Below are 10,847 nucleotides of genomic sequence, written 5' to 3'. Positions count from 1 at the left end.
TTCTTTACATTCTAATAGAATGTAAAGAAGCTACAGTGTATCAGAATGATTCTATTGAAGTTATTCCTTTTTTAAATGTTTTAGACGAGTCACTAATCACTTTAAAATAGTGATTATAGCTGATTTAACTTACAGACATGAGATTGATCTTCTCATGTCACTCTCTTTATACAATGATATAAATTCATCCCTGTTTTATCTACAAGGCTACTTGTATTGTTTAAAATAATGTCAGCAGGGACTGTTGGCCCTTGGGCATTTTCACATTATCAAATCTGGCCCTCTTTGAAAAAAGTTTGGACACCCCTGTATTAGATGGTCAACGGCTCCATTATTCAGACTTTTCACTGTTCATCATTACTTATTTAAAACCAGTATTACCTTATTGGCTTTAATGGATTCCATTGCTGCAGATATTTAAGCCAATATTAAGGTATAATTAATCACATTTTGCCTTAATTATGATGCGTTTTTCATTTTGCCGTTGATGGAGCTGTTCAATGCTCTTATGAATGATTTACAATTTGGTGGAAAAATTAAAGATGAGATTGTAAAACCTTTCAGGTCTTCCATCAAGGCTGAAAATGACATTCATCAAAAGCTGTTGCACTAATATTAATTAGTGTCTGTCCGTTATGTCAGCGTGTTTCTGCTTAATTAATTGACTTGCAGAAATAAAAGCAAAAACAAATTGCAGCCAACAGTCAAAGCCAGAAAGTAAACTACAGTTTCAATGAGCTGAAACTATTCGTGGATCAGTTAGCCGAGCGACAGAAAACTGTTTTAATTCTCAATTAGCAGTTGAAGTTGTTTAATTAGGCAAAGATAAAATAAAAAAAGAATTGCAGGTTCCGGCTCGACAACAAGAGACAACTCTCCCTCTGCTGGTTTGTGTGTCATGTCTTTTAGTTGATGGAGCCTGACTTCCTCAGTGAGTGGAAGGTGTTACCCGTGTGCAGCAGTGGTGCGATCAGCACGGAGGACATCGAACAAGTAGAGCTCCTTCATCAGTCGAACACTGTCCTCTGCGGCCGCTTTGGGAGTCGGAGCCTGGAGGAGGAACTCAACTACGTCAGCATAACAAAGCCTCCGTTCAAACATGCACTCCTTTACATCGACCTCATGGCAATTCAACACGGTGTTTCATCATTTTGATTTATGATGACTGCATGGATGAATAAATGAACATCCGGCATGACAGCCCGAATGCTTGTTCTCCACCATCGTCTCTCTTTATGTTAATGTACCGGCATGTCTCAATGGAGCCATAAGAAACATTAAATGTAAACATGAGATAATTATGTTGAAATCCTCATTACATCCTGACAGCAATGGAGGAATCCAATGCTCTGACAAACAAAGAGAACAAACCCTGTATCCTCCTGCCTTGCATCCTCGTGTCTCCCCTTAAAAACAGTGACCTGGTTCGGCCGACATTATATCGTCTTTTGTCAAAAACGAAACCTCGGGATGTCCTTGTGCCCCGACAGTCTAAAGAGCACACAGGTAACGGCTACGTCGCAGAATCACTTCAATAAAGGCCATGTGTTGCACCCTAATCCTCAAATACAGGCAAATTGTAGTAAACAACAAAAAAAGAGTAGACTTCTACATTTAGTAGAACTTCTGCCACTGGAGGTCAGCAAAGACTAGATTGTCAGCTACTGTTCAGTGACCCGGCTGCTGCTGGTCATGTCTGAAGGCCTTCAGGGAGGTTAGTTGGTCACATGGTTCCACATTTTGTTCCTTGTTTGTTCGGTGGCTACTTTACTAAATTACAGCAGTAGTGCCCAAACCTTTCTCAACTCAAACAAAATGCACGACTCGGTTTTACATCGTGGCTTCTAAAACGTTGTGACGTTTATGTTTCATGGTTCATGTGCTGCAGACCCTCCTGTTTCTTCTTCTGTTGCTGGACTCTGAGCCCAAAATAATAAAGTCCTCACTCTCAAATTATTATTGTAATGTGGCACCTTGATCATATCGCTCCTCACTATGCAGGAATATCTTTATATTTGATATTTGAATATGATACTATATATAGTTATTAACAAAAAGGTTTCTCTTGCCAAACAAAAGAAGATTGAGCAGCAGTGACTTGCCTTGTGGAAGTACAGGTATCCCTGAGTCAGCTCATCAGAGCCCTCTCCAGAGAAGATCACCACACTGTCAGACTTCTCCTTGATGTACTTTGCAACCAAGTACATCCCTAGAGCAGAAGAAGGGCTTACTCACACAGATATGGCATATGAAATAGTCAAATCAGAATATAAATATCCTCAACTGAATCGGGAAAAACACGCCACAGTTTAAGTCCCAAATATTAATGATTAATAATCGCGCATATAGGAACCTTTGAAAGACGGCTACAATTATGAAGGACGATGTAAACAGCCTTGATGATTGATTATCATTGAAGCATGTGAATCAGGCTCACACTACGAACAGATGTTCTTTGCCTGTGGAGCATTTCCTGTGCCAAAAATGAATTAAAAATAAATAATGGCATAGAGCGATGCCAACTTTAACTGTTGAAATAACAAATGACCACATTCAAAAACATATGCTAACATCTATTAATTAAATTAAATGCACTTCATCTTTAAGTGTACGATGTGATCTTAGCTCCTGTTTTCCAGACTTCGATAAAGTTGCATTGCAGTCATTTATTCTGTTTTATCAATGCATCTCATGATGCATCATTGATTGTACTGCTGGGTCGTGGCCTCTAAATGTCCCATGCGTTGCCTCCATTCACCTCTTTCGTCACTGAACTAATCTCACTAGATCGCCTGTGTTTCAGACGAGTCAATCGGGAGGAAAAGGAATGCAGCGCTGCAGCAGAAATGTGAGGCGGCCTTTCACAGATGTGGAAACAAAGCACTGAACTGCTCCACTGCTCCTCCACTACCGATAGGCTAAACCAAATGGATTCAAATCCACTGTGAACAATGTAGATGTCTTTTCTTAATCATAAGCGGCAATAAAGTTAGTTTATGCGAATGAATGTCACGAATTGGACCTCCTACCAGTGGTGTCTCTTATTTCTTACATAAAATGTAAGAAAAAACACTCGATAGGCCACATTATGACACTTGGTATAAACTAGAATTGTCACCATACCAGACATTTAGTAGACAATACAAATACCAGTGAAATTCCACAATTTTCGCTACCCCATTCAATATCCACGATAAAAAAAATGTATAAATAAATAAACACTTAGAGCTGTTGAAAGGTAAACAGGTCATAATTCCCGCTCTAATATCTATTTTATATTGCTGTAAAAAACATCTCCTTCAAACAACTGTCTAAAGATTACAGTCGAGCACTTAACGACAACGTTATAATTGACCATTGTCTACTGTTTATTTTTACTGAATAGAGAGTGAACACATCACCATGAAACTCAATGCATCTCCATTAATGTTAGCCGTTAGCTCTGCTCTGTGTGCTAACAGCTAACCTTAGCTAGCTCTCTAGCTCTCCTCCTGCCGATCTCAACACAGATTTGTTGTTCACAATGTGTATATATATCTATAGATATAGATATAAAACACTCACCGACAGAGGCGCGTACGGTGGTGATGTCATAGGTCTCCAGGTGATGGATGACTTCCTCGACAGCTTGGGTGCCTTCTTCTGCAGTGAAGTTCACCTCGTGGTGTTCGCTGCCAATGTGAGCTGCAACCTGACGAGTAAAAACACAACAAACCTCATATTTGTTTTGTCCTTTTTTACAAGGACTTTGCTGTTAAACAATTCAATGATAATTAAAATAGCTTTACTAACTATTAGTAATGCTATAAAATCTGTTATGTTAACAGTGTATTGTCACACACATAATATTTTATATTCTGTATAAAGTATTTGTTCAGGACTTTCAAATAATTTGTGAACCTTTAGGAAATCGTTTGTAAACAGGACATAAGATAGATGAACAGATATTTGTAATGCTTTGTTAGTGATAAATAATTAGTTTGTAAACCTTCTATAATCATTTTTGGATGGCTATTATGAAGTTGCAACTGATGAATATAAGACATTTTGAAATAGTTAAAGGTGCTCCATTGCCTCCACACGGCTCTCAACATGGCCTCGGTGCTAAAAGAAAGCTGAAAGGAGCTGCCATCGTGATCAGTGATGTGACCCTTCACACAAACACTTCTTTCAGAAGCACCAACCTTACGAGCAGCTAAGACGTCTGGGCTGTCCTCTGACCCGATGGAGAAGGTCTGGATGGGATACTGCAGCTTCTCCTCCTTGGCCAGCTTCACCAGCGTAGCAGCAACCAAACTGGAGTCCAGACCACCTAGAGAGGAGACCACATGAGTGAGGATCATCAACACAAGCTTACCAAGAAATAATGAAATTCAGGCTACGCTAGTGACAACGTAACAACTACTGACCATGTGACTGGGCTGCATGAGGTGCAGTAAACTTCTATTTTAAGCAAATCACATATGTGGACAGAACTGATACCAACAAGTGTGTTGCATATTGAAAATATGCTGACAGAACTGCTCTGTATTTTCTATTATCTCACCAATACTGTTCATATGTCTGCTGTATGTGTTTAGCATTCACATAAGACCACCACATTCTTGGATCTTGGCAGTCAGTCATACGGCTGCTCACAACAGCATTTCTAACAGGGACATTTTGGACCAAAATAAATTAGTTTCAATGGAAATACAATAATCAGGGGACTCAGCAAAACAAAATCCAGATCAAATTTCACATTGAGTTTAATGTATGTGAACTTAGACATGTTAATTTTAGGGATGTATTGATCTATCGGCCGATAACGGCCTTGTTGACCGGCCGATGTTTATCTGTTGCATTGCAGCTGCTGGGTTGGTAACCTGACAACAGTTACCAGCTGCTGAGTCAGAGAAGAAGCCGCCTGCTGGTCATGAGGATGGGTGCCGTGCACTGTGCGCTCATGTGGTTGGTTTACAAATGAAAGGGCTTTGAAGCATTCTCTTTTTAAGAATCTTATTCATGTGAAAGATTATATCAAAGGTTGTGACATACAGTACATTTGTATTATTGAATTTGTGCTCATGCAAAGACAGTTTAATGAATTGGTGAATGACTTTTAAGTAGATCCCTTTTTACAATTATTTAGCAAACAAAATCGGTATCTGCATCGGCCAAATTGTTGTTTTAAACATCGGTATCGTGAATCCCTACTCATTTTCAGTATTTGTCTAAACCTTCTCGACAGCGCTGATCTTTGAGGGAACGGAGACGAAGAAAGTCCCACATAGAGTAAAACGATCATATCCTCTGTGTCACACCATCACACCAGGCTAGTTTTTGGTACAGGAGGAATTAGCATGCGAGGAGACAGTGTGTTCATATAAAGTATGCTATGTCATTTTCCATATTTTAAATTACCTGACAGAAGACAGCCAATTCTCCTTTGAGCCATGAGACGTTTCCTCACGGCGTTCTCAAACAGGGCTCTGATGTTGCTTTTCACCGTTTCCTCATCAAAACCTGCAGAGACATCAGTGAGATGAAACTCATCAAAATTGTTTACCAAATGAGTAGATATACAGGAGTCAACAATGAACGGTTTCATACTTGTAGGCAGTCTCTCCACAGTGTCGTAGACGGCATGGGCGGGCTCTTTTGTGCAGCAGTGAAACTGATCCATCTGAACGGACTCAACTTTTCCGTTCTGCTTCAAATCAAAGGCTTCGAAGTGCCCAGGGAGCAGGGCCACGATGTTGGCAGGGGAAGCCGTTGAATGGGTGATGTCCGTGAGTCCTGTGATCAGAATAACAACAAGTTGAGCAACGCTAAAAAAAGCTGTAAAACGAGTACGAGAGACCCAGATTCACAGGGTGTAATGAACTATCCCGTTACCTTTGGCTTCGGAGCAGACTGCAAGAAATCCATCGTCCGTGAGGAATTTGAACAAAGGCCGGACGCCGTACGTGTCTCTCCCCAGAAAGACTTTTCTGTTGGCAGTGTCCAGCAGAATAAAAGCAAAGACACCATCCAGCAGAGAAGACATCTTCTGGATGCCGAAGCGGTGATACAGATGGAGCAAAATCTCACCATCCACTTTAGTCTGGTGGTCAAAGTCAAACTGCTTACTCAGCTGAAAGAAAATGGAAGAAAATACCACAGACGGGGTTATTTTAGACGCGTTATTAGAACTGCGTTTCCACCAGGTAAAAATGTATGCCCAATGTCATTGATTCCACTTTGTCCCCAGTAGGGGAAAAAGAAAATCCAAAATATCCAATATCGCTATATTATGATTTGTGATATTGTATCAATTCTCAAAAACACTGTAGATTTTGTATTTATTAGTTTTCATGCAAAGATTAACTCAGTCCACGCTTTATGCAATTTGTAAAGATGTATGCCCTCAGTATGCCTTCTCAAAGTAGAGCTATGATGTCGGGTGTTACAGGGACTGTGATAAATGCAAATGCAGATCCAACTGTTCTGATTCCATAAAAAAGTAAACATATTCTTACTCAGATATTATGCATATGGCGGTGTGTTTTTTATACTACGAAAAAAACTGAATATATTGCCTTGCGTACAGTACCGCAATATAGTGACTCGTAAGCCCTGAGTCATGATTCATATCGTATCGCCAGACTCTGAACTTGCTTTTGAGATTTCAATATGTTTCAAGTGTTCTGTAGAGTCTAACCAATGAGTCCGCAGGGGAAACTTATTGGCCAATATTATCTTATTACAGATATATCAGTGTCACATGATCACTGTTTCCGTTACAGTTTTGTTCATCAGATGAGTGACAAGTCTATTTTACATTATAAAATGGCACACTCTCTTTATATATCAAACTTTAAAGATTTTGTTTACGTAAAAAATATCCATAAAATCTAGAGTGATAATATCAGCATCAGTCACAAAAACTGGTTTAGTAATATGACAACTGGTTAGTTGTTAAACAGAACTAAGGCACTGTGCATGTCCTCTCAAAGGTCCAATGGGATCTACTGGCAGAAAAGGAATATGATATTAATAAGATTGTGTTCTTCAGTGTAAAATCACCTGAAGCTAAGAATCTGTGTTTCTGTTAGCTTAGAATTAGGCGTATATATCTACAGAGGGAGAGGTTTCTACAGTAGCCCAGAACGGACAAACCAAACACCAACTCTGGATAGAATCGTTAGCATTTCCTCGTGGGCCACCGTAGTTCTCCTACACGCTTGGCCCGCGGGAGAAGTTTCAGTTGGTTGTCATCTGCAGCCTCACCACCAGATGCCACTATATCCTCCTACACACTGGACCTTAAGAACAGAGCTCCTCAACCCTCCGCTAACACCGATGGTATCGCAGAGACGCTAGCGTGTCTTACCGTGTGATGGTTATAAATCTCTCCATTATAGCAGAGCCACAAGAAAGGGAACTTCTTGATGCGTAGGGGCTGCATACCATACAGCTGGTCCACAATAGCCAGCCGGTGGAAGCCGAAACAGCAGTTGGTGAAGCCGTTGACGTTCTCAAAGCGGAAGGCATCGGGGCCCCTGTGAGCGATCTTCATGGCACTGGTGCACTGGACCGACAGACACTCATCACTGCCAAACAAAGCCCAGATTCCACACATTTCACAGCTGTGGAAAAGGGACAGAAACAAAGACAGACAGACACAGTGTTGATTAGTGAGCAGTTTATAACTATACAATAAAACATTAATAACCTGAAAGGGTAAATACCGTGGCACACAAACTAAATGTAGTCCAGAACCAAGATGAATTGTTTTTTATCATTTGTGGAAAACTAATACAATGTTTCCAAAGTTTTCGATTTCTCAGAAATGTTTGTAAATATATGTAAAAATATCCAATTGTAAGGATTGGCTAAAAACAGCTGAAAACCAAATTTAAATATGAAGATGTATTCAGTCCATAGAATCTAACGTCAATGAGCTAGTGCGAGTGATCAGCCGCATGAGGGGCCAATGCAACACAACGTGGTCAGAAGTTTGGTTGTTTCACCCGCACTTGTGCTGATTAACAGGATCGAATTGCGCATAGAAAGAACAACTGTACCTTCTCGCGTTCAGCGGGAGATTCATTTCACAGCACCGAAACTAACCTTACCAAGCCTTTAAAATAATTATTGAGTTGTTTGTTATTAATATGTATTCATAGTACAAAATGCTAGTCAGCTCAGCACCACTCCAGAACACTTGAATTTATTTTTAACACTTTTAATCTATTTTAAAGTTATTAAAATAGCAGACCTACGAAAAGTAATTCATAAATTCAATTCACAGAGCAGCTAATCTGAAAAGCTGAAAAACAGGTCTGACTCCGAACGTCAATCAATCACCCTTGACCCTCCCCACCTGCACACATGTCTCCAGGCCCAGACGGCGTGCCCCCCTTCCTGTCTGAAAGTCTGTGGTGACCAGCCGCCCCCTACGTCACACGGATCTACAGATCAGTGGAGCTGTGTGCAGTCCCCTCCTGCTTCAAACGCTCCACGATCATCCCGGCCCCCAACAGATCAAATGACACCATGACGTCTGTAGTCATAACATCCTTTGAGAGACTGGTGTTAACCCATCTGAAGGACTTTAAAAGACCACCTGGATCCCCTGCCGCGTCATACCATGTTAACAGGTCAGTGGATGATGCAGTTAACACGGGTCTGCACTACATCCTGCAATACCTGGACTCTGCAGGGACATATGCAAGGATCCTGCTTGTGGACTGCCTTTCAGCACCATCATCCCAGACATGCTCTGCTCCAAACTCACCCAGCTCACTGTCCAAGCCTCCACCTGTCAGTGGATCACAAACTTCCAGCACCCGGACCATCTGTTAAACTTTTTCAAGTTTGCACAGCTGGCTCTCTGGTGTGGTCAGAACCGGGAGCCGAGCGCTCTAAAGATGACAGTGGGCTTCAGGGGAGCTCCACTACGCTGCCCCCAAAACATCATAATGAACAGGTTTCTGGGATCTGAAGTGGACTTTCGACAAAGACACCTTGAGGAAAAAAAGCCTGCCCTCCATCCAGGACTTATACACCTCCAGAAAACCATTTGTTCACGTCTTGTGCACATAACAATCCTGTCTGTTATTGAACTTTATCTGTCCAGCTTTGTTGTCCCTAGCTTTCATTTCTATGCCTGTAAGTACATCAACTTGCTTGTATGTGCACGTCTACTTGGCAAATAAGGTGATTCTGATTAACATATGTTCTAAATAACACCAAGCTCCTTTCAAAATCCTACCTATTAAAACTTTGAATAGCTCTGGCCAAACACGTGAGAAGCCAGCAACATGGCTACGGAGCTGTCATATATTATTATGTGGTATTCTTCTACTCGGCACAGGCAAAGCTGCACATGCTTCCGTATGTCAGGCAGGTTGATCTATTCCCAGCACCCTCCTCCGCCTCATGGTGGTCCGCAGCGGGGAGCTTCGCAACGTGCCTGCTGTACCGTGCTAGGATGTCCATGAACTAAGATGCTGCCTGGTGGCTCACGAATACGCCGACCCCATTCAAAATTGGCCAGTAGTTATTCGCCATGGGTGCATATACTTTTAATTGAGTAGAGTACTTTTTAAAAACTCCGTTCGAGTGAAAGTCACTATTTCATTCTAACGAGACAGATGTACAACACGAACGAACAAACACTAGCGAAGCCGCTGGACTGACCTTGTTCTTCAAGACGCTATCCGTAGCACTGACGGCTAAAACAGTAGCGTCTCTTTGATGTACAGTTATGATGCAACCGCACTGACTCCCTTTGGTCAATGCAAATCATGTTTAACCGGAATCAGTGAATGTGTCTTCAAAATAAGAGCGTACAGCCACGTTGTAGTAGTGAGGGAAAAGCAAAACATTCTGCCACAAATTACACTATGTGTCAACAAATTGAGAGAATAAACTACAGCTGGACAATACAGCAGTTAGTAGTTTCTAGTTGGATAGCTTACATACTAGCAGTGGTGAGATTATGGAAAAACGTGTCAGTCATATGACTACATACTGTATGCAGTCCATATACTAAAAAATATATGTTCAATTGTTTTGATTGCAGAGGCCTTTACTTAGCTCATTCACATTTAATTGTCTTCCAAATAGCTTGTAATTCTTCGGTGAATGATTTATTTTGAAGGCTATATCCACAGACGAGCGGGATGTTACTTTAATGTTGCCAGTTCGACGATGCAGCCTCTTCTCCTGTCAGTTCGATGTAATGTTGCATCACTTACAGATCGTGGTGAAGGATGTATACAAATACTCCCTGTTGCAAGTAAAAGTCCTGCATATGTATATGTATGTAACATATGTTACTTGAGTAAAAGTAGGTCGGCCAATAAGGAAAATGCACTTAAGGGGAGACACTTCAGGTTAACGAGGTAACACATTTAACTGATAGATATCACTATACTTCCCCTGTTGATTACTTACATCAAGGCAAGTATTTTTCTGAATTACAAGTTTTCTGAAAATGTTTAAATATGCAAATGAGGTACACCTTATCAAAAGTGTTCATTTGCAAACATTTCCAGAGCAGAAATCTGAACATGTTTCATCTCGTTGTTTGGTTAGCTGACAGCCAACTACCAGTACACACACTGCTGAGTCAGCCTACATTGCTGCTACACAGGTGGAGAGCTTGTTGAGTTTAATTTTGTTTTTGGCAGGATTCTATGAAACGTCTCATACAACAACTTTGAGCCGATTGCCTGCATATATCAGCGGTTGTTTTTTTTACTTTAAATAAATTGTATATTACGATGCCTTAATGTCCATTCTTGTCTAGACATAGGTTAGCCAATTGTGCGTATTCATTCAATCACACATTACAGCAGTGGTCGTTGCAGACACAC

At 40.9% G+C, this 10,847-nt stretch overlaps 1 protein-coding gene across 1 annotated transcript in view; it reads right to left on the bottom strand.

Annotated features, from left to right (window-relative positions):
* Positions 1–9,755, bottom strand: part of asns (asparagine synthetase) — a 13,558-nt gene extending 3,803 nt beyond the window's left edge. Inside the window, exons 1-9 of the mRNA XM_031871371.1 lie at positions 9,667–9,755; positions 7,355–7,610; positions 5,878–6,115; positions 5,593–5,778; positions 5,404–5,505; positions 4,185–4,312; positions 3,565–3,691; positions 2,103–2,209; positions 950–1,050 (exon numbers count right to left, since the gene is read on the bottom strand). Of these exons, the coding sequence (XP_031727231.1) occupies positions 950–1,050; positions 2,103–2,209; positions 3,565–3,691; positions 4,185–4,312; positions 5,404–5,505; positions 5,593–5,778; positions 5,878–6,115; positions 7,355–7,603 (1,238 nt within the window). The 5' untranslated portion in view covers positions 7,604–7,610; positions 9,667–9,755. The remainder of the gene's footprint in view (positions 1–949; positions 1,051–2,102; positions 2,210–3,564; positions 3,692–4,184; positions 4,313–5,403; positions 5,506–5,592; positions 5,779–5,877; positions 6,116–7,354; positions 7,611–9,666) is intronic.
* Between the last annotated feature and the right edge of the window lie 1,092 nt (positions 9,756–10,847).

This window comes from Anarrhichthys ocellatus, unplaced genomic scaffold (assembly GCF_004355925.1).
Source record: "Anarrhichthys ocellatus isolate YVR2014 unplaced genomic scaffold, GSC_Weel_1.0 scaffold57, whole genome shotgun sequence".
NCBI lineage: Eukaryota > Metazoa > Chordata > Actinopteri > Perciformes > Anarhichadidae > Anarrhichthys > Anarrhichthys ocellatus.
This window is presented reverse-complemented; position numbering and strand designations above follow the sequence as displayed.